The following is a 27,419-nucleotide window of genomic DNA, read 5'->3' as shown; positions in this document are numbered from 1 at the left end:
AAAAATTATGGATAATACACTGTAACATGATAACAAAAAGTCAAAGAGTCTCCACTTCATTGTCAACGCATGTCTGGAATCTTCCCCAGGTGGTCTCAAGAGCCCAGAGGCACATTTCTTGTGGTATTTCAAATTCTCAGAAGTGTTAAAAAAAATTTTGAAGCACCCTGTATACAGCAGGCACCAGGGTTGGGATCGAACCCACGACCTCCTGCATACCAGGCGAGGTAGTTCAAGTCTCGCCAGTGCGGCGCCCGTATCTCTGCGTGGGTGGGGGTGGGTGGGGGTAGGTGGGGGTGGGGGTCGGGGGGGGTGGGGGGGCGGTTTCCTTCGGGGGGGGGTCCTCACTTGGCATCGGGGTCGTACTCGGCCCAGATCCTCTTGAACTCGTCGAGGTGGTGAGGGCCCAGGATGGACCAATCCCGCGTCAGGTAGTCAAAGTTGTCCATGATGACGGCCACGAAGAGGTTGATGATCTTAGGAGGAGGGGGAGGAGATTGCGTGAGTCAACACTACAGTTGTGCATCACAAACAATTCATGATGATGATGATGTTGGCGGTGGTGGTGGTGGTAGTGGTAATTATAGTGGTGGTAATAGGGTTGATGATGGCAGAAGGTGTGAAGCTGGTGGTGATGGTGATGAGGGTGATACTGGTGGTGATGGCATAGGCGGCAGTGGTAGTGGTGGTGATGGGGGCGACGGTGGTGGTGATGTTGGCAATGGCATAGGCGGCAGTGGTGGTGATGGGGGTGATAGTGGCAGTGGTGGTAATGACGGCGGTGGTGGTGGTGGTGGCACTTTGGTATTGGCTGTCCGTTGACATCTGCATCATGTCAGCCGGTTTGCTGGTGCCGGTGTCTCGTCACCCCGGTGGTTGACACAATCCACCGCCGCCGCGACAGTGCGCGGGTCGCTCACCAGGAAGGCGCACAGCATGTAGAAGCTGATGAAGTAGAAGATGGCGAAGTTGCTGCCGCACGTGAACTCCTCGCCAGGGCTGTAGTCCGACTTCTCGTCGCAGCGCTTCCCCGGCATGCAGGCCAGCATGATCTCGTGCCAGCGCTCGCCCGTCGCACACCTGGGAGCGCAGGCACACGGGCGCACGTGGGCACACGGGCACGTGTGGGCACATGGGTGCATGTGGATATACGGGTGCATGGGCATACGGGTGTACGGATACATCAGTACACACCCACAGGTACACAGGTACGTGATTGTACAGACACATGGATACAGGTGCACGTGTATACATGGGTACACTGGCACACATTCACACAAGAAGATAGGTACACAGGCACATGGGTACATGTGTATTTGGATAGCTAGCTATGTACACATTGCTGAGTACGGCTGGGTATGACTGCGGGTGACTTGAGGTGCCTAAGGTTGAGTGAGGGTGAGTGATTGTGAGTCAGATGTAGCTGGGGGTGAGTCGAGATGGGCAGGAGCGAGCGAGTGAGTGTGAGTAGAGGTGGCTGGGGGTAACCGCCACCTGAACAGGACGAGCACGGCCTGTGGGAACGTCTGGAAGTTGTTGTTGCGGTTGATCTCCGCCCCGTCCTGCAGCGCGATCTTGCCAAACATCTGCATGACGCACAACGGCCGTCGGTGAGGTTCACAACGCACACACGCGTGCATGCACACACACCACACGCACACACACCACACGCACACACACCACACGCACACACACCACATGCACACACCACGCGCACACACACCACACGCACACACACCACACGCACACACACCACATGCACACACCACGCGCACACACACCACACGCACACACACCACACGCACACACACCACACGCATACACACCACACGCACACACACCACACGCACACACACCACACGCACACACACCACACGCACACACACCACACACACACACATCACATGCACACACACCACACGCACACACACCACACGCACACACACCACACGCACACACACCACACGCACACACACCACACGCACACACACCACACGCACACACACCACACGCACACACACCACACGCACACACACCACACACACACACACACCACACGCACACACACCACACGCACACACAGACCACATGCACACACACCACACGCACGCACACACACCACACGCACACACAATACACGCACATACATCACACACACCACATGCACACAAAGGGCGAGGGCAGGGTGTGGGAAGCGGAGTGGAGTTCGGTACGTGTGGTTGGGTAGGGTATTTGTGATGGGTGGAGTGATGGGACAGGGCAGTGTTTTTGGGCCCGGTATGGGCAGATGGCCTGGGTAAGGTGTGGCAGGTTTGTTGTGGTTTAATACGGTGGGGTATGGGGCAGTGGAATGGGGTCGAGAAGGGTAAGTGCGGTAAGTGGGGTGGGTAGGTGAGGTGCCGTAGCGAAGGTGGATCGGGTGGTCTAAAGTAGGCAGGGCAGCTGTTTAGGGAGGGTCCCTGGAGTTGGGGTCAGACCGGGTTGGATGGAGTATGTGGGGTCGATTGGCCGGTGGGTACTCGGGTAGGGTGCATGGTTCGGCGCTCGCCTGCATGCCGATGACGGCGTAGATGAAGAAGAGCATGACGATGAGCAGAGCCACGTACGGCAGGGCCTGCGGGGACGACAGGATTCACCTCGATTGTCACAACGACACCGACGACAACGCTGAGCAGCGACGACGACGGAGATTCAAACATAGTGACAGCCAAATTTCGATTTAAAGCTTTCGTGACTGCAGGGATTCATCTTCTTGGTTCATTCTGTAAAGTCACGTAGAAGGAAAAAAAAAAACATAATAAAATAATTCTCACGACGTTTCGGCCACAACACAAGCAGCCGTCCTCAGGTGAAGAACAGGTCTGTCAGACGCTGTCTTTCCGACAGACCTGTTTTTCACCTGAGGACGGCTGCTTGCGTTGTGGCCGAAACGTCGTGAGAATTATTTTATTATGTTTTATTTTTATGATTTTATTATTTCCCTTCTACGTGACTTTACCGAAAGAACCAAGAAGACAGTGACGGCCATTTAACAAAATCGCTGAGAGCCACTTGCAACATCGCTGCCACCACGCCCATCGCTCGCGACCCCTGACCTGGAAGGACTTGATGAAGGTCCAGAGGAGGATGCGGAGGCCTTCTCCTCGCGCCAGAAGTTTGACGAGGCGCATGACGCGGAAGAGACGGAAGAACGTGATGGAGATCCGCGACGAGCCCTCTGACGTCTGCCGGGGTCGCAGATCGTGGGTCACGGTGGGGGTCATCGACGCATCGGCGTGGGGTCAACAGATCACAGTTCAATTACTTGACATTAATTATGTGATGATGATGATGATGGTGCTGTTGCTTTGCCAGTGGTTCACAAGCACAATTACCAAATACAAATTCAACACGATCTGTGTCAATAACACTGCATGGCATTTCGTGTGGCATGTGTGGTGTGTGGCACGTGCATGATGGCGTGCGTGGTGTGGCACGTGTGGTGTGTGGCACGTGCATGATGGCGTGCGTGGTGTGGCACGTGCGGTGCATAGCGTGCATGGTGTGTGGCATGTGTGGTGTGTGGCATGCGTGGTGTGTGATGCGTGTGGCAAGTGGAGCGCGATCGCTCACGTCGAGTTTGCTGAGCAGGACGTCGACGATGCTGCCGACGACGATCAGGAAGTCAAACACGTTCCAGGGGTCGGTGAAGTATCCCTGGGTGGCAGCACGAGACAACGACGGTGAGATAACGGGGAGACGACCCACCAATGCGTACACGCCAAGGGGGTGACACTCAGCGCTTCAATTTCCTGACCACCACAACTTGCATCACCCGGCAAACCCTGGTGGCCACCCATCCAAGTATGAGCCAGGCTCATGGCTGCTTAGCTTCTGAGCTGTGACGAGATCGGGAGAATTCAGCGTGAGTTGTTCACAGATGTCAAATCACGGTGAGTGACATTCTGCTAATCACGGTTGCTGAGCACAGGCCCAAAAAAAAACAATTGAGCAAGGTTAGGATATCGAGACGATGGGAGGGAATTCCAATGTGGAATAGTGCGAGAGAAGAAGCAGAAAAAGAAGCGTTGTGACCTGCAGTGTGGTGAGTGAGTGGGTGAGTGAGTGAGTGGGTGAGTGAGTGGGTGGGTGAGTAGGTGAGTGAGTGGGTGAGTGAGTGGGTGAGTGAGTGGGTGAGTGAGTGGGTGAGTGAGTGGGTGAGTAAGTGGGTGAGTGAGTGGGTGAGTGAGTGGGTGAGTGAGTGGGTGAGTGAGTGGGTGAGTGAGTGGGTGAGTAAGTGGGTGAGTGAGTGGGTGAGTGAGTGGGTGAGTGAGTGGGTAAGTGAGTGGGTGAGTGAGTGGGTGAGTGAGTGGGTGAGTGAGTGGGTGAGTGAGTGGGTGAGTGAGTGGGTGACTGAGTGGGTGACTGAGTGGGTAAGCGAGTGGGTGAGTGAGAGTGGGCGCACGAGCACCTTGCACGCTGGTGAGCCAGGCGGGCGGGCTGTAGTGAGTTAGTGAGTGAGTGAGTGGGTGAGTGGGTGAGTGAGTGGGTGAGTGAGTGGGTGGGTGAGTGAGTGGGTGAGTGAGTGAGTGAGTGACTGAGTGGGTGAGTGAGTGGGTGACTGAGTGGGTAAGTGAGTGGGTGAGTGAGTGGGTGGGTGAGTGAGTGGGTGACTGAGTGGGTGACTGAGTGGGTAAGCGAGTGGGTGAGTGAGAGTGGGCGCACGAGCACCTTGCACGCTGGTGAGCCAGGCGGGCTGGCTGTAGTGAGTAAGTGAGTGAGTGGGTGAGTGAGTGAGTGAGTGGGTGAGTGAGTGGGTGACTGAGTGGGTGACTGAGTGGGTGACTGAGTGGGTGACTGAGTGGGTGAGTGAGTGGGCGCACGAGCACCTTGCACGCTGGTGAGCCAGGCGGGCTGGCTGTAGTGAGTTAGTGAGTGAGTGAGTGGGTGAGTGGGTGAGTGAGTGGGTGAGTGAGTGGGTGGGTGAGTGAGTGTGTGAGTGAGTGAGTGACTGAGTGGGTGAGTGAGTGTGTGAGTGAGTGGGTGAGTGAGTGGGTGAGTGAGTGGGTGAGTGAGTGGGTGAGTGAGTGGGTGAGTGAGTGGGTGTGAGTAGCGGTATTTCAACGGTTAGCACGCTGCACTACTAATCTGGCAAACCGGGTTCGATTTCTGCTTACAGACAACACCAGTGACGAGTATTTGAACCGGTCCTGGGCCTCCCCCAGGTTGATTTGGCCTGAAATTAGTACCTGGTGCGGTGTGTAAAAACATCACCGCCGGGCAGACAAAGGCGGTCGGACGTGGTCTGGCCACCCACCCCCAAGTGTGCTGCGACGGCCTTCACAGCTGATACTCGCTAACGGCACTTGCCCCAACAATCTGATGAAGCTATACAGGGGATCTTTGCCTTCGAGTGAGCGAGCGAGTGTGCTGTTGTGACCTGCAGCGTGGTGGTGGAACACAGTGTGTGGACGGGACAAAACAGTCGGTCCGGCAGCGCGAGCCCTCGCGCAAATGTCGAGTAGAGTAAGGTTCGCGCGCGCCCTCACCCGGGGCTTGTAGGCGATGATCTTGACAATCATCTCTCCGGTGAAGAGGAACGTGAAGATGAGATTGAGGACGTCCATCACGTGGCTGAACTCCTCCGACTGGCCGTAGTGCTGCGGGGAGGGGAGGGTGCAATGGTTAGCGACCCGGAGTTTCGCCGGTCTGCTCTCCCGTCGGTGGCAAGTTTCTTCAATCCCCCCCTCGCCCCCCCCCCCCCCCTGGCCTCTGTGCACCCAGCGTAGTTAGTCGATCGGCAAGTCATCTGTGGTGGGGTAGACTGTGGGTTACTTCCTACACGCTCTGGCCAGTGTCAACATTTCAAGCCGAATACCCTCCACTCGAGGAAGCGTTCCAGAGCTCCCTCTCGTGGAGGCGCTTCTGCTGGCAGTGGCGCGAGCGAGACGTTGCAAGGCTGCGTCTTTACCTCTTATACATATGTCCTCTCTACTGTATGCCCCGCTTCCCCCACGCGTACCTACACCCCCCCCCCCCCACGTACCTACACACCCCCCACCCCCACGTACCTACACACCCCCCCCCCACACGTACCTACACCCCCCCACCCACGCGTACCTACACCCCCACACCCACGCGTACCTACACACCCCCCCCACCCCCACGTACCTACACACCCCCACCCCCACACGTACCTACACACCCCCACCCCCACGTACCTACACACCCCCACACCCACGCGTACCTACACACCCCCCCCCCCCCCCACGTACCTACACACCCCCACCCCCACACGTACCTACACACCCCCACCCCCACGTACCTACACACCCCCACCCCCACACGTACCTACACACCCCCCCACCCCCACACGTACCTACACACCCCCCCCCCCCACGTACCTACACACCCCCACCCCCACACGTACCTACACACCCCCCCCACCCCCATGTACCTACACACCCCCCCACCCCCACACGTACCTACACACCCCCCCCCCCACACGTACCTACACCCCCACACGTACCTACACCCCCCCACCCCCACACGTACCTACACACCCCCCCACCCCCATGTACCTACACACCCCCCACCCACGCGTACCTACACCCCCCCCCCCCACACGTACCTACACCCCCCCCACCCCCACGTAGCTACACCCCCCCCCCCACACGTACCTACACCCCCCCCACCCCCACGTACCTACACCCCCCCCCCCCACACGTACCTACACCCCCACCCCCACACGTACCTACACCCCCCCACCCCCACGTACCTACACCCCCCCCACCCACGCGTACCTACACCCCCACCCCCACACGTACCTACACCCCCCCACCCCCACGTACCTACACCCCCCCCCCCACACGTACCTACACACCCACCCCCACACGTACCTACACCCCCCCCCCCACACGTACCTACACCCCCCCCACCCCCACGTACCTACACCCCCACCCCCACACGTACCTACACCCCCCCCCCCCACACGTACCTACACACCCACCCCCACACGTACCTACACACCCCCACCCCCACGTAGCTACACCCCCCCCCACCCCCACGTACCTACACACCCCCTCACCCCCAGGCGTACCCGGAGCCCCGTGCACAGTACCTGCATGCCGAGGCAGAGCGAGTTGGCGACGATGAGGGCGAACATGGAGTACTCGAAGGCGGGGTGGTTGGCCACGTACCACACGTTGTAGCGGTACGGGTTACGCGGGATGAAGCGCCGCAGCGGGCGCGCATTGATGGCGTACTCGACGCACTGCCTCTGTGCACGGGGACACGTGGGGACACAGCGGGGACACAGCGGGGACACGGAGGGGACACGGAGGGGACACAGAGGGGACACAGCGGGGACACGGAGGGGACACAGAGGGGACACGGAGGGGACACAGCGGGGACACAGCGGGGACACGGAGGGGACACAGAGGGGACACGGAGGGGACACGGAGGGGACACGGAGGGGACACGGAGGGGACACGGAGGGGACAAAGAGGGGACACACAGGTGGCAGACGCAGGGCACACGTGGGAGACAAGAATCCGTGTTAATTAGCTTAGTCTCCCTCTCTCCAGCCTCCAGTCTCCGTGTCACTGTCTCCACCATCTCCGTCTCTCAATCTCCCCCTCCTTCATTGAACCCCAGTCTCCCCGTTCGTCTCCAGTCTCGCCGGGCCACCGGCCCACGTGAAGCAAAGTGAACGCCACTCGACGCGTGCTCGAACGCGGAGGGGGGGGGGGGACACACACCTGGTTCTTGTCGAGCTCGCAGTTGCGGTACTCCTTCTCGCCCTGGTCCTGGAAGGTGACGATGACGAAGCCCACGAAGATGTTCATCATGAAGAAGGCGATGATGATGATGTAGATAATGAAGAAGACAGACATCTCCACGCGGTTGTTGTAGATGGGGCCGATGTCCTCCTTGCTCGAGTCGATGGCTCGGTACAAGAACCTGTGAGCGGTCGGGGCAGGAGAGCGGAGTGGGGGTGCCGGTCAGTGGAGAGGTGGGGAATGGCAGGCCGTGGGGTGACACCACCAATAGCAGCAGATCTTGGGCCTGGCTTCACCAGGGATAAGATTCGCATTTATTGGGGGCTTCAATGCCCCGGCATCTCACAACCCCTCGGCTCTCACATCTCATCTCAATCATTTCACTCCTAATTGGCGGAACCCCCCGTTTTCTCATCCCATCCTGTCCCTGTCTCCCTGTTACTGCCTCCCTGGCCCTCTCTCCCCACCCCCCTCTCTCCCCAATTTACATCTCTCCCTGTCTCCCTGACCCTTTCTCCCTGTCTCCCCGTCTCCCCATCTCCCTATCCCTCTCTCTGCCCATCTCCCCATCTCCTTGTACCACCCCCCCCCCCCGACCCCCCGTGGTGGAGCCGCGATGCGGACGCACTGCGGCCAGCCCTCGAAGGTGGACACGGTGAAGAGGGTCATCATGCCGGCCATCACGTTGTCGAAGTTGAAGTCGTTCTTGTACCAGATGCGCTCGCGCACCTCCGGGTAGTCCAGGTTTCCCTCCTTGTACCAGATGAACAGGCCCCTGTCGCGCGCACGGCAAGACAATGAGGGGCAACGGCAAGCGTTGATGAGGCGGGAGTGATGATGGTGATGGTGAAGGAGAAGAGGTGGGGAGTTGTTTAATATCTCACTTGCACTCCGCCTCCGTGTTCTTGGATTCATCCGTGCACGCGAAAAATCTCCCCTGTGCAGACGGACACAACGTCGACCACGTCAACAACATCGACAACAACGACGACAAAGATGACACCAAACATCAACATGAACAGACACCTGAAAAAACAATGATGTCAGCTACAACTCTGATGTCAATGGCATCAACAATTGAATCGACTACACAAACAACAGCAGCAGCAGCAGCAGCATCGCCTTGATGATGCCTCACGAGGTGTTTAAACATCCATCTAGATGGTAACGCTGACATCATCAATATAAACACCATGATGACGATGATGATGATGGTGGTGGAGGTAGTGACGATAACGATCATGACACAATGATGATGGTGGTGGTGATGATGATAACGATCATGAGGATGACGACAATGACAGCAATTATGACAATGATGACGACGATGATGACAGTGATTATGATGACAATGTTGCTGATAACAATGACCTTGACGACGATGACAATGATTACAATGATGACAATAACAGTGACGACGATGAGAGTGATAACAGCGATGACGACGATGAAGGTCCCCACCTTGAAGAGCTGCACGCCGATGCAAGCGAAGATGAACTGCAGGAGGGTGGTGACGATCACGATGTTGCCGATGGTGCGGATCGCCACAAACACGCACTGAACCACGTGCTGCTCGCCGCACAGAGACAAAGACCCGCCCCCCGCATCGCCGTTAAACAGACTGTTGGGGCAAGTGCTGTTCGCGAGAAACACCCTATGATGGCCGGCACGGCGCACCGATGACGCGGTGGTGTGGCCAACACCATGCCCGTCCGCCTTTGTCTCTCCCCAGCGCTAATGTTTACACACTGCACCAGGTACTCATTTAAGGCTGAGTCGACCTAGGGGACGCCCAGGATTTATTCTCAGATATTTCACCGCCGACGGTGGCGGCCGTGAGCGGGAATGGAACTCGGGTTGCCAGATTAGCGCAGCGCGCTCAACCACTGCACCACCGCTCCCCAGAGGACATACACAGGTGCATATATAGCAAATGTAGCTGTGTTGAGCTGTGGCTACAGTTGTAGCTGTGGTTGCAGCTGTGGTTATAGTTGTGGTTGCAGCTGTGGTTGTGGTTGCAGCTGTGCTTGTGGTTGTAGCTGTGGTTGTAGTGGTAGCTGTGGTTGTAGTCGTTGCTGTAGCAGATGTGTGGGACAGCTGTTGCACCTTAAGACCCTTTGCTCTGTTGATGGCTCGAAGAGGTCTGAGCACCCTCAACACACGCAGGATCTTCACCACGGAGATGGCGCTGGACCTGAAAACATCGTCACCGCCATCGTACCATCGCCATCAGCCTCACCAAACATCATCACCGTTGTCGTCATCAGCATACCATCGCCGTTGGCTTCATCGTCACCTTCATTAGCAACGTCTCAATCATCATCGTCGTCGTCTTCCTATTTACTATCCTCATCGTAATGAAATAATGTAGCATCCTCACCATTATCACCGACAGAATGATGCTCATCAACATCACTTTCGTCATCTGCATCACCATCATCACCAATTCGAGTGTAACCCCAAATCATCATCACTGTCACCGTCATTATCAGCACAATCATCCGTTTCCACTCCACTCCCACTGCCAATCCAGGGAAGGATTAGGATACGAGGACGGGTATCAAGAACCAAAGACCAGGTCCCAGAGACCAGGAACGATTGGACCAGGAACCGAAGACCAAGGATAGGAACCATGGACCAAAGACCTGGGACTATTGACCAAACATCCGAGGCTAGTGCCCAAAGATCAGGTTTCAGAGACCAGGAACCAGAGACCATGGAGCATGAGATCAGGAACCAATGGCCAAGGCTAGGCACCATGGCCAAAGACCTTGGAGAGGGGACCAAACACCTGAGACCAGGGCCCAAGGCCCGTGGACCATCAACCGTGGACGAGGTGCAAGAGACCAGCGACGAGGTATCAAAAAATCATGGTGCAGCGACGAAGAGTCATAGAAGAGGGACCAAAGAACTAGAGATCAGGGTGCAGGGACGAAGAGTCATAGAAGAGGGACCAAAGAACTAGAGATCAGGGTGCAGCGACGAAGAGTCATAGAAGAGGGACCAAAGAACTAGAGATCAGGGTGCAGGGACGAAGAGTCATAGAAGAGGGACCAAAGAACTAGAGATCAGGGTGCAGGGACGAAGAGTCATAGAAGAGGGACCAAAGAACTAGAGATCAGGGTGCAGCGACGAAGAGTCATAGAAGAGGGACCAAAGAACTAGAGATCAGGGTGCAGCGACGAAGAGTCATAGAAGAGGGACCAAAGAATTAGAGATCAGGGTGCAGCGACGAAGAGTCATAGAAGAGGGACCAAAGAACTAGAGATCAGGGTGCAGGGACGACGATGCTGGGAAGCCAGGAGCAGGGACCGGACGGGCGCTCACTGGATGCCGAAGGAGACGAGAGACACGGTCACCACGAAGCAGTCGAGGATGTTGAAGTAGTTGCGCAGGAAGGAGCCCGTGTGCATGAACGCTCCGTACGCCGTCATCTGAGCAGGGCGGCCGTACGGCGGGGTCAGGGGTCAGGGCAGGATCAGAGGTCACGCAACGTTATGTTAGTTGCACGTGATTAGACAGCTCCTTCTCTGACCTGTTGATTCCTTTATAGTTGTGTTATTTAAGTGAATACCTGTTTATTTTACATGTGGGAAGGGCTTAGAGCTGTGCCACGTGTTGGCTGGGGGGGGATCTCACGCGGTTAACAAGACATGCATCTGGCTGAGGGTCTTGGACATGAGCGAGGTGTTTCGTGTGGTCCAGGGAAGACGACAGCTGATACGGGGGAAATTGTCTCACGCCGCGTTTACAACGACGCCCTTCACCTTGAGGACGATCTCCGTGGTGAAGACGGCCGTGAAGCCGATGTCAAAGAAGGAGAGAATCTGAGCGGAAAAGAAATGAGCAAGAGAAGAAACGCAGAATGAGATAAGTCGAAGCAAAATAAGCAAATAAGGAAATCTAATTAATTTGGCAGAATTTCAAACAGGCTGATAACATAAGATCAGTAGAAATTTGAAATGGTGTTGACTGAATAACGAACTCAAGGAAATTAAATGGACAGAAGATAATTTAACGTGCGCAGTCTTTCGCGACCTATTCACATTTTTGTGTCAGACTGCCGTGTGAGTAAAATGTTGTGTCGTACACCCCTCCTCCACCCAACACAGTCCGATAAATAATAAAAGCTGTCAGGTGAACAAACGTGGAAAAAAAATTCCACTTGGCGACGACCTGTGGAAGCCTTCATCCAGCAGTGGATAGATCCAGTTGATGACGATGAAGAGCAACAGTCATCAGAACCGAGGCATGAAAATCTAAAAAATGTTGTAAACTCTTACTCAGCAAAACAAATGTAGAAGAGAATGGTGATGATTATTATACTGCTATGTAGGGTATTGTGGGATGAGAGGCCTACGTGAGGTAAAAGGCCTTTTTTACTCTTTGTTTTTTTCCGGTAAAGTCACGTAGGTAAAAAAAAAATCTAAATGAATTAAATCACGACGTTTCGGGCGCAACACAAGCGTCCTTCTTCAGGTGGGGACAACTTAGCGAAAGCACACCGCTTAAGTGAGTAATTATATATATAATATATATTATATATATATATATTATATATATATAATATATATTATATATAATTACTCATATATTATATATATATAATATATATTATATATATAATTACTCATCACAGCCACCTCTGAGACACACTTAAGCGGTTGTGCTTTCGCTAAGTTGTCCCCACCTCAAGAAGGACGCTTGTGTTGCGCCCGAAACGTCGTTGGCTAATACATTAAAAATTTTTACCTACGTGACTTTACCGAAAAAAAAAACAGCATGAATCCTTGCAGTCACGAAAGCTTCAAATCTATAATTAAAAGGCCTTTGTTGTCCTGGTGCTGACAGAAGTGGTCTCATCAGCCATGGCCAGGTTGGGGTGCAGTGGTGCCCTCCTCTAGAGTTCTCTGCTGCTGCTGCTGCTGCTGCTGGTGGTGGTACCAGCAGCACAACAACCACGCGGGGTGAGCACCAGGACACAAATGGCTTGTACCCCACGTAGGCCTCTTACCCCACCCTACTATACTTGATGATGCTTTCCCTGGTGATGATAATTACGATGATGATATTAAAGTCTAATTAGGCAAGGCACAGGAATCCTGAATAACATAATAAGTCCGCGATGAGCTTCACGATGGACAAACCCGTCAGCTAAGCGAGCCGTCTCTTCACTTTGTGAAGATTCAAAGCAACGAGATTCACTTGATGCTGAAACCGCTAGGACGTCACATGTCCAACAAGGTCCTCTCGATGAGGAGGAGGAAATCGATGATCGGAGGAGGATGATTATGAGGAAGAGTGAGGAAGGCCTCACCTCGTTTCGGAAGGAGTAGGGGTCGATGGGGTCCTCGGCGGCGAGGGAGATGCTGCTGAGCAGGATGAAGACGAGGATGAGGTTCGTGAATGACGTGTGGTTGACGATGCGGTGGCACATGATGCGGAACCTGCACGCGCACACAAAGACAGACAGTTGGGGAAAGAGCTGTTAGCGAGCAACTTTGAAGGCCGACACGGCGCACGAGGAGGTGGGTGGCCAACACCACGCCTGGCCGTCTTTGTCTTCCCAGTGGTGACGTTTACACACCGCACCAGGTGCTTAGTGGAGACTGAGGCGACCGATGGGAGGCCCAGGACCCAGTTCGGATAAGCGAAAATCTAACTCGGGTCGCCGGGTTCATAGTGCAGCGCGCTAACCACTTCACTACTGCACACACACAACAACAATAACAACTGCAGTGTGCCACTAAGGTGCTGGAGGCTCACACACACACACACACATGGGTGTGTGATGGTGTCTCACTGCGTCGGCACTGCCTACATATCGAACACGAACCATAACACCTACCCCACACTAAGCGTCACTCTCACCGCAGCCCTCGCAAACATAACACTAACACTATCCATTACCAACTCCTCACTCCAAACACTAACCCCCAACCCCGAACAATAAACCTCAACCCTAACTCAATCCCTAACCACTAACACTAACTTCACCCCTAGCCCTGGACCTCTAACCACAACTCCACCCCTAACTCTTAACCGTTAACCCGAATTCCACCCCTGTCCCGAACTCCAACCTAAACCCCCAATCTCTCCCCCCGCATCCCCCCCCCCCCCCCCGCCCACTTGTTCTTGGTGCCGAAGATGAAGAAGGAGGAGGCCTCGGGCATGGGCACGAGCTTCTCCTTGATGGCGAGCTCCTCCGTGATGCGCGGACGTGGACCCAGCGGCAGCTCAGGGTCGCACTCCTCGTCGTCGCCTGACGAGGTGAGCGGGGGCGGGGGTCACGCGCAGGAAAGGGGGTCATGGGGGAGAGGTCACTTTGGGGGAAAGGCAATGCTGGTTAGGGAGACGAGGTGTAACGATGACGCGGCGGGTCATCGATTCATGTCCATTTTGAAGAATCGATGTCTTTAGAATTCTGCAAATTGTATGCAAATGAACAAATCACCCGGAATATTGCTGATGGTATCAACTAAACAATGCTGTTGAGGAAGGCAAGGGGAAGCCTTCTGTTATGGGATAGATTGCGTTCCCCCCTCGTACGTGTGGGTTTTCTCCGGGTGCTCCAGTTTCCTCCCACATGTAAAAACAGTTATTAATTGGCTGAAAACATCTCAATGAATTGAGGACTGCAGAGCTTGGGCAGATGCTGCTAGCGCCGGCTCCTCGCCGCCTGGCAGCCGCTGCTGCCTTCGAAGCTCGTGTCTGCGGTTCCTCGGCGGTTGTTAGAGATGCGATCTTGCATGGACGACGACGACGACGCTACGGATACACTTCTAGTCTCCTGAACTCTGGAGTACAAACAAGTGGGTGAGAGCGAAATTGGACGGCATGGGAGGGGTAATTTGAGCCATGGACTTGCCGCCTGCGCAGATTAACGTCATTATCCACAACAGATTCAGATTCCTTTTCACGAGTGTCCCCTGTGTCAGTTCTTGGAACGAATTTGCCGGCCAGGATGTTGTCGCGGCTTGTGTGGCTCGTGTCCGTTCCGTGTCTCTGCATCGTCACGCACCTGGGAATTCGTCCGGTGGGTACGGGTCTTTGATGATGTCCTCCTGCATGTCAAACTCATCCACCGGCTCCTACACGGCAAAAACACACCACATTCGATGCTCAATTACACACATATATATTTAACTCAACACAACAGTTCAGAATCAGAATCGGAATATTTATTTATACTCGAGGAGGAATGCGATGAGCTATAAAGCTCTTCTTCGCAGATGTCCAGTCGGGGCGGGTCAGAACGTTACAACAACAAACAGTACACACAACACAATAGTAGTGCAAAGTTCGAGAAAGGTAAACAAATCACCAAAAAAATTTCGATTTAAAGCTTTCGTGACTGCAGGGATTCATAATCTTGGTTCTTTCGGTAAAGTCACGTAGAATGGAAATAATAAAATAATAAATATCAACATTATTAAATATTTATATTTAAAGCTTTCGTGATTGCAGGGATTCATATTCTTGGTTCTTTCGGTAAAGTCACGTAGAAGGGAAATAATAAAATAATATAAATATAAAACTAAATTTTTTATATTTTATATTATTATATTAATATTATTTTATTATTTCCCTTCTACGTGACTTTACCGAAAGAACCAAGAATATAAATATAAATCACCAAAACACAAACAAATAGAGCCATCCCCATCCTATCAGGCAAAGCCCACTGAGGTTTAACTTATTTTTCAGAAGCGACCTGGCCACAAATGATAGCTCAGCAAAGTGGCCCATCATTTGCACATTTTTCGCACCAAAATTATCTGAATAATCTCAGTGCATGTTTCTAAACGTGGAGGGAGAAACCGGAGGACCCAGAAAAATAAATTCACGCGATCACGGGGAAAACACCGCAAACTCCAAATATACAGCAGGCGTCAGGGTCAGGATCGAACTTCAGACCTCCTGCATACCAGGCGAGGAAGATCACATCTCCTAGCCACCGTGCAGTGAAACGTCGGACATCATGCCGGACAACATTTGGCAAGGCCTCAAGGCTGACCGGAAAGCTGTTCTGCGGAAGTTTTTTTTATTGAACAAATTGTCTGGTGGTGTTGTTGCTGCAATGGCAGTGGTGCACTAGCAGAGTTAACAACAACAACAATAACAACTCAACACGTTTATCAACAAAAAAATGTGTGTGCCCAAAAAAGTTTTCTAGTTATATAACAGGCAATGATTCCGGCAATGGCCTTTCTTCATAGCACATTGCTCAAAATGTCACCTGCTATATATATTTTCTTTTCTCTATCGGGGCAGTGTTGTCGATGCATAGGTTGAGGTCTTTTGTTGCCGTGCATTGTGATTGTGCACCACTGCCAACGCAGCAGCAGCAGCATCTATAACACCAATCCATATGGTGTAAAGGAGCTGCCGTGATGTAGTGTTCAGCGCACTGGAGCCGGTGGTTCAAATCCCATTTCCCGACGCAGCCATTGAAGCAAAAGGGGAAAAAATTATCAAATCCCCTCCCGTTTGCCCACCCTCCCTCGTCTGTCCTGCCCACAGTGTTAATGAGTCCAGCGCAGTCAATCAACAGGCCGCAGTTCGCAGGGTGTGGGTCCTCCCACCTCTACCCAGACATCTGGGCCGCATGGAAGAGGCCAACATGCCCTCCACTGGAGGGGCCTTTCTCGAGCTCACTCGAGTGGAGGCCCCTTGCGCCAGCAGTGGCGTGAGCAAGCCATTGCAGGGCTGCACCTTTACCTTTTTATATATTTATACCAAAGATAAAGATCCCCCGTATAGCCTTAACAAACTGTTGGGGTAAGTGCTATTAGTGAGCACCTATGAAGGCCGACATGGCACACGAGGGGGTGCACCACGCCTGGCCGCCTTTGTCTCTCTCGTGGCGATGTTTACACACCGCACCAGGTACTAATTTGAGGCTGAGTATACCTAGGGGAGGCCCATAGCTGGTTCAGATAATCGTCATTGGTGTTGGCCGTGAGCATGAATTGAACTCGGGTCACCGGGTTCGTAGCGCAGCGCGCTAACCGCTTCACTACCGCTCCCCATTATTTATACGAACACACAGACACAGTAACATACACACCGACACCTATAACACTGATATACATGTATATACAAAATGCATATTACCAAAAAAAACATATGTACATACACATACATCACCATCATCATACACACATTCAATTTCAATATACACTGAGATGATATAAAGATCATAAAGATAAAGATTCCCCATATAGCCTTAACAGACTGTAGGGGCAAGTGCTGTTAGCGAGCACCTATAAAGGCCGGCACGGCACACGAGGGGGTGGGTGGCCAACACCACGCCCGGCCGCCTTTGTCTCCCTACCTGCGATGTTTACACGCCACACCAGGTACTCATTTGAGGCTGAGTCGACCTAGGGGAGGCCCAGGACCGGTTCAGATAATCGTCACTGGCGGTGTTTGCCGTGAGCGGGAATCGAACCCAGGTCGACAGGTTCGTAGTGCAGCGCGCTAACCGCTACACCACCGCTCCCCACTATACACTGAGATGATATACACGCACACTCACACGCAATGCCATACGCGCGCACAATCACCTCTCGTGCGTTCACAGCTAAACGGGTTGCGGGTGACTATCGCCTGCAAACAGTTGCCCAACAAATCGCTCGAGTAGACCACAAACCCTTAATCCCAACCCGGCTTGGCGACCGCTCATGAGCCAAGGCCAATGCAGACTGTGAGTTAACGAAGCCACTCCACAATAATGGGCGTTCGTTAGCACGCTAGCTTATTCGCGCGCGCTCATTAAAGGGCCCCCTTCGCCTTGATTGCTTTGGACTTTGATTTGTGGCGTTTGATAGGGCTTTTGTTTTTTTCCCCCTTCCACGTGTTTTTTTTAAGGATATTTATACGTACAATCTCATCACCGACAGCTCTTTATGAAAACAAGCCTTTGATTTCCACTGCAGCCATCTGCCCAAACGAGCCATTTATGTCAAACAGCAAACAGCAATATATACACATTTATCCGTACATTTGTATAAAATACCACATGATAGAGATTAAAAGAAATGAATATATTTTGTAAAAACTAATTTTCTGGTAAAAAAAATCCGAGTAAAGCAAAACTAAATAATAATGTCTAGTTTTATACATCGCAAAGGCGTCGTTAGTGCAAATTGCTTCTCTGACAATCTGCCGAGGATACAGCCCAAGATGCAAGGCGGCAGCAGAAGCCAGGCAGTGAGGAGCCAGCGCTACCAGCAAGTGTTCAAGATCTGCGGTCCTCTGTATATTAAGATGTTTTCCACCAATTACTGCGTGCTTATACATGTGGGCGGAAACCGGAGCACTTGAAGAAAACGCGCACGTGCTAGCAAGAAAGCAACACTAACCCATGCAGAAAGGACATGATAATGTTAGTCCGCACTTCGATGTACCGCCTTCTCCTGGCGAGCCCGGCTGTGGCACATCCTCCATGCCCAAAGGGAAGGAGGTTTCCATGAAAGACGATGGTGGCGTTTGAGAGGCTTTCATCTAGCAGTGGATAGGTCATTGCCGATGATAATGAAACATGGGCCAATGGTGGTAGAGGCGTGCCACAGCTCTCCGTCAGCCCTCGTTGTGACCCCTCCTAACATGCTCGTGACCCCCTGTGGCCGCTCATGACCCCACGCGACCACACGGGCCTCACCTTCTTGGGCTGGTCGGCCTGCAGGGCCTTCATCTCGATCTTCTCGCCGCGGGATTTGCCCTGGCCGTTGTTAGCTCCCGACAGCTCGTTCTCGGCCTGGTTGCTCTCCCTGCTCGCAAGGCAAAGGGGTGAAAACCAGACTGAGTTGGGATTACGCACAAGCAGCAATCATCGTCCCCTCACCCCCCCCCCCCTACCGGAAAGACCAATGCACGTTTGCAGACCAGGCCCTGGGTCACCGTTCTGCTCACGAGGACAGCTGCCACCGAGGGGTGCGCCCTTTTCAAGTGTTCGAGGTGAGATGCGACATAAAGCGCTCTGAGATGCCCTGACGTACATCAAAAGAAAATCATTATCTTTATCATCACCATTGATCTATTCACTGCTGGACAAAAGCCTTCCAAAGGCCCTGGTGCAAGGAATTACATGGGGTCCAATTTGCACCCCCCCCCGCTCCCCTCTTCTTCAAATCCCAACGCCTGGGCCACTGTAGCCCCAGTTCCCCATTTGCTGTTGCACTGCCTGCATTCTCAACTGCTCAACTGCTACGTGAATTGTCTGGATGGGTCTCTGTGTACATCTGTGGGTCTCGGTGTCACGACAGCGTTCTGCGTATCATTCGGCGACCAGGCCGGGACCATTAAGCCGCTCCACTCGACGATCGAGTTGAGTCACAGCTCAGTCGATGGGTCTCGACGTGAATTTATGTTTTACTCTGTGTGAGTCTATGGCAGTGGCTTCGCGTGGCTGGCATGGAGCCTGGTGCAATTCAATGACTTGGGGGGGGGGGGGGGGGGGGGGGGCCCTGTCCAATTTCCTCTGGGCCTCCCCTCTGGCCAGGGGACCTTGGTTCAGTTGCATCGCCTGCACACTCGATCGCCAACGCCACTGGATCAGGGGTCCAAGGATGACGGCATCAGAGCCATGTACGTGTGTATACTTTTAGGCGGGTGTAGATACACATATAAATGGGTACAATTGTGCATGTATGTGTGTGTGCTCGTTAACAGCACTTTCCCCAACAGTATGGTAAGACTATATGGGGGATGTTTGTCTTTTGTCTATATTTGTATTCGGTATGGGGAGTCGTGGCTATTACCGCCCACAACCACTTAGTGGCGAATGGCGGCTGTTATTGTTGTGGTGTGTGTGTGGTGCGTGTGTGATACGTGTGTGTGCGTGTGGTGCGTTTGTGGTGTGTGTGTGGTGTGTGTGATGCGTGTGTGGTGTGTGTGTGGTGTGTGTGTGGTGTGTGTGTGTGATGCGTGTGTGGTGTGTGTGTGTGATACGTGTGTGTTGCGTGTGGTGCGTGTGTGGTGCATGGTGGTGCGTGTGTGGTGTGTGTGTGGTGTGTGTGTGTGTGGTGGGTGTGTGTGGTGCGTGTGTTGTGCGTGTGTGGTGTGTGTGTGGTGTGTGTGTGGTGCGTGTGTGGTGTGTGTGTGTGATACGTGTGTTGCGTGTGGTGCGTGTGTGGTGCATGGTGGTTCGTGGTGCGTGTGTGTTGTGCGTGGTGTGTGTGGTGTGTGCGTGGTGTGTGTGCGTGCGTTGTGTGTGTGGTGTGTGTGTGTGCGTGTGGTGCATGCGTGGTGCGTGTGTGGTGCGTGCGTGGTGCGTGCGTGCGTGGTGTGTGTGCGTGGTGCGTGTGTGGTGCGTGCGTGGAGTGTGCGTGGTGTGCGTTGCGTGCGTGGTGTGTGTGCGTGGTGTGTGTGCGTGCGTTGTGTGTATGTGATGCGTGCGTGGTGCGTGCGTGGTGTGTGTGCGTTGAGTGCGTGGTGTGTGTTTGTGCGTGGTGTGTGTGGTGTGTGTGTGGTGTGTGCGTGGTGTGTGTGCGTGCGTTGAGTGCGTGGTGTGTGTTTGTGCGTGGTGTGTGTGGTGTGTGTGTGGTGTGTGCGTGGTGTGTGTGCGTGCGTGGTGTGCGTGGTGTGTGTGGTGTGTGGTGCGTGCGTTGTGTGTATGTGATGTGTGTGTGGTGCGTGCGTGGTGTGTGTGGTGTGTGTGTGTGCGTTGTGTGTATGTGATGTGTGTGTGGTGCGTGCGTGGTGTGTGTTTGTGCGCCGCCCACTTGAGCTTCCGTCTCCGCTCCTTCTCTGCCTGCGCCTCCCTCTGAGCCGAGGTCAGGTCGCCGGCGTCCGCCAGGTTGTCCACAGCGATGGCCAGGAACACGTTCAAGAGGATGTCTGCCCCAGGGGTCAGGGAGCATCGACAACAACGAAGGCAGCAATAACAATTCATGACTGACTTCTTTGTTTCGGCCATATATTGATCTGGCCACATTTGGGATCGTGGGACCCTCCCACCACCCGACATAGCTAATCAAATTTCGATTTAAAGCTTTCGTGACTGCAAGGATTCATATTATTGGTTCTTTCGGTAAAGTCACGTAGAATGGAAAGAATAAAATAATAAAAAATTAACAATTAAATTCTCACGACGTTTAGATTGCAACACAAGCAATCATCATCAGGTGTGAAAAGCACAGCAATAATTTTTTTTATTTATTTCCCTTCTACGTGACTTTACCGAAAGAACCAAGAATATAGGTAATCAAATGAAACTTGTTATTGTTTCAACCCTCTCACAGTTAAGTCAAAGAACAATTCGCAATCGGATGCCACATGTCACGTTGAGGCTGCGTTAAGCTTCTCGCCACGGTTGGGAGATGTTATCTCCCTCACCTAGTATACAGGAGGTCGTGGATCCGACCCTGACGGCTGCATATTTCGAGTTTGTATGTTCTCCTTGGGGTCGCGTGGATTTTTCTCCGGGTTCTCCGGTTTTTCCCTCCACATTTAGAATCAACATGCATTTAGGGTATTTGGCTGCTATAAAATTTCACTTGATAAGCCACTTCATTGAGCTATCATTTGTGGCCAGGTCGCTTCTGAAAAAGAGCTAAATAGCTCGGTGGGTCTTACCTGGTCAAATAAAAATAGTTTTATAGTTGAGTTTTACAACAGCGGTTACAGCAAAAAATAACACCAACGTCAAGAACCAACAGCAATAACAGCATGTCACATGTCAACAACAATCTGTCACGTCTGTATACGTGTCACAAAGTGTTTGCTATTCACGTGTCAACTCACACCGTGGACAACTGACACCCCTTGCAAATGAGATGTGCCAGCACCAATGGATTGTTTAGGCAAGATATTTGAACAACGCTGCGCTTTTAACAAAACAACAACAGCAGCAGCAGCAACATTAACAATGGGACCGACAGCAGCAGTTCAGGAAGGAGCTCCCAGCACGTGGAGTGAAACGTCGGACGTCGTGCCGAGCAACAAGGGAGATTGAGAGATTCCGCAGAAGGTTTTTTCCACAAATTAATCAACAAAATTGCGGCGTTGGCAGTGGTGCAGAAACACAATTTTAACGAAAAAGTACATCAATTAGCCGATGTTTCAGGAAATGGCCCTTCTTCATAGCACGTGTGCATTCTTTTTCACGTCCTATGGGAGACAGGTCATTGCCTGAAACATTGCCTCTTGTATACTTTGTATTGTTACATGTTATTGACAAACGTGTTGAACATTTGTTGCTTGCGCTTGTGCACCACTGCCAACACAGCATTACCAAAGAAATATTGAAAACGTTAAGTCAAGCGGACTAGGCCCCACAGGCTCTGGCCTGGTCCTGGCCGCCCTGCCTTTCCCCGCCCACCACTTTCCCCACCGTCCCCCGCCCTCGCCCCCCCCCCCCCCAGACACCAGGATACAGTTGCCGATGCTGAAGAGGATGACGAAGTAGATGCAGACGAGCGTGCCCGAGAACGACGGTCCGCCGTACGCGTTGATGGCCGCGTGCATCACCGTCTCCCAGTCCTCGCCCGTCAGCACCTGAGGCAGAGCGCTCGGAGTCGGCCTTCGTTGTTGCGGCCGGCAAGGCCCCCCTTGACTGAGCTAAGCAGCTCTTTGACAAGGACGACCACAGCTCAAGAACGTCGGCAGAGGCGGCAGTTGCAAGGGCATTGCACGGTGGGAACGTGCCAACGACCAAGAGCAAAAACGCATTTGTACAAAACAAATGCCAGAACTGACCGCAAACAGGATAAACAATTAACAGTTCTTACAAAAAATCCTGCCAAAGACGGCAATGTCGAGAAACCGCGCATGCAGCCTCACGCATAACGGAGCTTAGCTGTGGTATTCATAGCAACATGTGGCCGAGGTGATCCTACAGTGTGGTCTTAAAACCACACTCTATAGAAGGTGCATTTGGAATATAAATATTTGGTTTTAAGGGCATTGCTAAACTTGGGTGCTGTGCAAGAGAAGGCCCGATAACAATGACATCATGCACGAGATTGGGGGTAGAGTCAGAGTTAGGGTTAATGTTTGAAGGGTTACGGTAGGGGAGGCGTGTTGTGATTAGGTTAGGGTCAGGGTTAGAGTGTCAGGGTTATAATCAGGGTTAGGTCATAAACTGACCCTGGCTCTAACCTATCCCGGGTTCAATAACCCTGACAGGTTATTGCTTGCAGCAAGGGACAGCATTAGGGCCTGCATCCCTTGTAACAGCAGAGGACAGTTGGTTTTTTACCCTTCTATCTGGCAACAACACTGACACCTTTTTACAAGGAGTCATGTTTACATAGACCACAATACCTGCAGCCATAATGCAAACAAAAAACATAACTCTGATAATGTGCACGTGCGCCTTTTGGCGTCATCTGGTCCAACCCATGTGAGACTAGGCTCTAAGGAAAGCTGTCTCGGGTGTGGACCAATCAACTTAAAGGACAGTGCACATTATCAGAGTTATGTTTTTTGTTTGCATTATGAATGCAGGTATTGTGGTCTATGTAAACATGACTCCTTGTTAAAAGGTGTCAGTTTTGTTGCCAGATAGAAGGGTAAAAAACCAATTATGATATTTTTACTGGCAAATGAGGTTCCAATGGAGCAGAGGACAGGTTTAAGGTCTGTATTAACATTAGGGCCTTAGGTTAGGGTTCAGAGTCAGAGTTTGGGCCACAACCTCAAGAGCTCAGCGTCAAGGTTCGAGTCAGGGCTACGGTTAATGTCGGGAGGGGTCGGGGGTCGGCGCTTGTGGCCGGGCCCCGCGTGACCCCCGACGCGCACCTGGAACACGGTGATGAGCGCCTGCGGGAAGTTGTCGAAGTTGCTGCGCACGTTGCTGTTGCGCGCGAAGCGGAAGCGTCCGCCGAACAGCTGCATGCCGAGCAGCGCGAAGATGATGATGGTGAGGAAGAGGAGCAGCAGCAGCGACGCGATGGAGCGCATCGAGTTGAGCAGCGACGCCACGAGGTTACTCAGCGAGCGCCAGTACCTGCGCACACGCCGCCCGTCAGTCGTGATGTCGTCGTCGTCGTCGTCAAGTTTCAGGTTCGCTCACCGGGTGAGAACATTTCGCGAGATGTTACCTGCCTCGCCTGGTATGCAGCAGGTCGTGGGTTCGATCTCGACCTTGACGCCTAAGTCATGGACATTAGTCTCCTATTGCTGCAACGCAAACTAATTTAATAACCCCCCTCACCTCCTATTTATCCAAAAGTAAACTCGCCCTTGTCTGCTGCATGACAGTCCAATGATTTGTAGTGTTTGAGAGTGAAAAATGGAGACCCCAAATAAGTGATGGTAAGTGTATTAACACCAGAAAATGTTTTTTTCCCCTAAAACCTGACTTGCTATGATTGAATTGTATTTATATTGTTTTGTTTTCTCATCGAGAAGTTAGAGGTTTCTCAGTATAATTCCCAGCACGCGCCTCTCCGTACTTCTTTAAGAGCTTTTAACATTTTGTATTATCCCTCCATCACCCTCATTCCCTGTGCACTTGCCCCTGATGCCCCCCATGCCACCCTTTGCCTCCCCCATACCCACCCCATCTCCCCGAAAGCACTCCCCGGTTCACCACGTCTCCCACACACCTCCACGTCTCCCATACACTTCCATCCCACCCCACGACACCCCCCCCTCAACATCCCTCATATCCCCCCGCACATATCCATGTTCTCCCCGTACACACGCCTCTATATCCTCCGCACCACCCCAACGCAAATCCCGGTCCATACCCCATCCTGTACCCACCACGAGTCCCCCCCGCCCCCACACACCGCGCCTCCCATCGTTGCCGAGCCCCCCCCACCCCGCCCCCCCCCACAGCACCCCTGCCTCCCGCCCCACCAAACGGGCCGCTCACTTGGTGACCTTGAATATGCGCAAGAGGCGCACGCAGCGGAGCACGGAGATGCCGAGCGGGTTCATGACCCGCAGCTGCACGAGCAGCAGCTCCACGATGCCGGTGAACACGACGAAGCAGTCGAAGCGGTTGAACAGCGACACGAAGTACGGCTGCAGGCCCAGGCTGTACATCTTGAGCAGCATCTCCATTGTGAAGAGCGTCAGGAAGACCTTGTTCGCGATGTCTGCGATCATGGGGAGATGGGGAGACGGAGAGTGGTGGGGGAGATGGGGAGATGGGGGAGATGGGGGAGACGGGGAGACGGGGAGACGGGAAGACGGGGAGATGGGGAGATGGGGAGAAGGGGAGATGGTGGGTTCGTGAGTGAGTGGGCGGGCACCTTGCACGCTGGTGAGCCAGGCGGGTTGGCTGTAGTTAGTTAGTGAGTGGGTGAGTGAGTGAGTGAGTGGATGAGTGGGTGAGTGAGTGGGTGAGTGAGTGGGTGACTGAGTGGGTGACTGAGTGGGTGAGTGAGTGGGTGAGTGACTGAGTGAGTGAGTGGGTGAGTGAATGGGTGAGTGAGTGAGTGGGTGAGTGAGTGGGTGAGTGGGTGAGTGACTGAGTGGGTGAGTGAGTGGATGAGTGAGTGAGTGGGTGAGTGACTGAGTGGGTGAGTGAGTGGGTGAGTGGGTGAGTGGGTGAGTGAGTGAGTGAGTGGGTGACTGAGTGGGTGACTGAGTGGGTGAGTGACTGAGTGGGTGAGTGAGTGGATGAGTGAGTGAGTGGGTGAGTGAGTGGGTGAGTGGGTGAGTGGGTGGGTGAGTGAGTGAGTGAGTGAGTGGGTGACTGAGTGGGTGACTGAGTGGGTGAGTGAGAGTGGGCGCACAAGCACCTTGCACGCTGGTGAGCCAGGCGGGCTGGCTGTAGTGAGTTAGTGAGTGAGTGAGTGACTGAGTGGGTAAGTGAGTGGGTGAGTGAGTGGGTGAGTGAGTGAGTGGGTGAGTGGGTGACTGAGTGGGTGAGTGACTGAGTGGGTGAGTGAGAGTGGGCGCACGAGCACCTTGCACGCTGGTGAGCCAGGCGGGCTGGCTGTAGTGAGTTAGTGAGTGAGTGAGTGAGTGACTGAGTGGGTAAGTGAGTGGGTGAGTGAGTGGGTGAGTGAGTGAGTGGGTGAGTGGGTGACTGAGTGGGTGAGTGACTGAGTGGGTGAGTGAGAGTGGGCGCACGAGCATCTTGCACGCTGGTGAGCCAGGCGGGCTGGCTGTAGTGAGTTAGTGAGTGAGTGGGTGAGTGGGTGGGTGAGTGAGTGAGTGAGTGACTGAGTGAGTGGGTGAGTGACTGAGTGGGTGAGTGAGTGACTAAGTGGGTGACTGAGTGGGTGAGTGAGAGTGGGCGCACGAGCACCTTGCACGCTGGTGAGCCAGGCGGGCTGGCTGTAGTGCTCGGTGGCGATGGCCAGCGTGTTGAGCGTCACCAGCGTGACGACGAGCCAGTAGAAGGCGTTGGACTTCACCGCCGCGCGGCACCGGCGCCGGGACTGGCGGTGGAGTCGGCGCCAGCGGTGCCTGCAGAGAGACGCGCGGCACGAGCGCGCGTGCACACACGTACGCACGCGTGCACGTGTATCCGTGTGTACGTATAATTTCGTGTTGTTTAAATGTGATTTCATTATGTGTGTCTCTGTGTATGGGAGAGCGGTAGTGCAGTGGTTAGTGTTGCCGTGCCACGAACCCGGCGACCCGAGTTCGATTCCCGCTCGCGACCACCACCGGTGACGATTATCTGAACCGGTTGTGGGCCTCCCCTAGGTCGACTCAGCCTCAATGAGTACCTGATGCGGTTTGTAAACGTCGCCCCGACGTTTACAAACCGCACCAGGTCCTCACCCACCGCCTCGTGTGCCAAACCGGCCTCTATAGGTGCTCATTAACAGCACTTGCCTCAAAAGTATGCAAAGGCTATATGGGGGATATTTGTCTTGTGTGTGTGTCTGCATGTGTGATTACCCCAAGTTTTTACAAAAAGCCATGACTTCTGCATCTCCTGGAGCGAGGGGTTCATCCGCTATCGACTCCGAATCCCCAACGCTGCCTGACATCACACAAACAATATCACCATCATCATCTCCATCATCACCACCACAATCATCATTACCTTCGCCTTAATCATCATCACCATAAATAATCATTATTATCCACCTAACTATGAACATAATCATCACATGACCACCACTATCATAACTTCCACCATCAATATCATTTGACTACCGTTACTAGCACCACAAACATCACCACCACCATTATTATCATCATCATCATCACCACCACCACCACTGTGATTTCAACCATCACTACCCTCACCATCATCAACCATTGTCAATACATGACCACCACCACCACCACTACCCTCCCCGTAACCATCAATGACCACCATGCTTGTCACCACCATCACCTCCATCACCACCACCACCACCACCATTATGATTCTCATCATCACCGCCACCTCCATCACCGCCACCACCACGATCACGACCACCAACACCTCACCGGAGCGGCCCTTGTCGGCACCGTCGTGGTGGTCCGGCTCGATGTCCTCAGCGTGCGTGATCCAGTCGAGGTACCCGCGCAGGTCCGTGCTGATCTGCTGCTGCTCGCGCAGCATCTGGAAGCGTCCTCGGGCCTTCGCTTTCTCGCGCTCCTTCGAGAACTCCCTGCGCCGCGTTGTGGTCACCGTACGGCGTCACCAACACCATTGTCAACGTCAACGTCGTCATCGCCGTTGTTATCACTGCCGTCATCAGCGTGGTAATTGTCGTCGCCTTTATTGTTACCACTGTCATCAACTCAACG

General features: G+C 53.4%; 1 protein-coding gene across 1 annotated transcript in view; it reads right to left on the bottom strand.

Moving 5' to 3' along the window:
- LOC144729359 (voltage-dependent L-type calcium channel subunit alpha-1D-like) overlaps window positions 1–27,419 on the bottom strand; it is a 67,915-nt gene that overhangs the window by 35,178 nt on the left and 5,318 nt on the right. Inside the window, exons 4-29 of the mRNA XM_078609564.1 lie at window positions 27,117–27,280; window positions 26,577–26,661; window positions 25,975–26,135; window positions 24,589–24,814; window positions 23,508–23,715; window positions 22,142–22,262; window positions 20,489–20,603; window positions 18,427–18,535; window positions 14,782–14,851; window positions 13,890–14,022; window positions 13,078–13,207; window positions 11,528–11,587; window positions 11,088–11,194; window positions 9,867–9,954; window positions 9,222–9,329; window positions 8,645–8,697; window positions 8,389–8,535; window positions 7,740–7,941; window positions 7,100–7,258; window positions 5,529–5,639; window positions 3,613–3,696; window positions 3,096–3,224; window positions 2,549–2,614; window positions 1,495–1,586; window positions 921–1,080; window positions 349–476 (exon numbers count right to left, since the gene is read on the bottom strand). Of these exons, the coding sequence (XP_078465690.1) occupies window positions 349–476; window positions 921–1,080; window positions 1,495–1,586; window positions 2,549–2,614; window positions 3,096–3,224; window positions 3,613–3,696; window positions 5,529–5,639; window positions 7,100–7,258; window positions 7,740–7,941; window positions 8,389–8,535; window positions 8,645–8,697; window positions 9,222–9,329; window positions 9,867–9,954; window positions 11,088–11,194; window positions 11,528–11,587; window positions 13,078–13,207; window positions 13,890–14,022; window positions 14,782–14,851; window positions 18,427–18,535; window positions 20,489–20,603; window positions 22,142–22,262; window positions 23,508–23,715; window positions 24,589–24,814; window positions 25,975–26,135; window positions 26,577–26,661; window positions 27,117–27,280 (3,216 nt within the window). The remainder of the gene's footprint in view (window positions 1–348; window positions 477–920; window positions 1,081–1,494; window positions 1,587–2,548; window positions 2,615–3,095; window positions 3,225–3,612; window positions 3,697–5,528; window positions 5,640–7,099; window positions 7,259–7,739; window positions 7,942–8,388; window positions 8,536–8,644; window positions 8,698–9,221; window positions 9,330–9,866; window positions 9,955–11,087; window positions 11,195–11,527; window positions 11,588–13,077; window positions 13,208–13,889; window positions 14,023–14,781; window positions 14,852–18,426; window positions 18,536–20,488; window positions 20,604–22,141; window positions 22,263–23,507; window positions 23,716–24,588; window positions 24,815–25,974; window positions 26,136–26,576; window positions 26,662–27,116; window positions 27,281–27,419) is intronic.

Source organism: Lampetra planeri, chromosome 32 (assembly GCF_965212315.1).
Source record: "Lampetra planeri chromosome 32, kcLamPlan1.2.h2, whole genome shotgun sequence".
NCBI lineage: Eukaryota > Metazoa > Chordata > Hyperoartia > Petromyzontiformes > Petromyzontidae > Lampetra > Lampetra planeri.
This window is presented reverse-complemented; position numbering and strand designations above follow the sequence as displayed.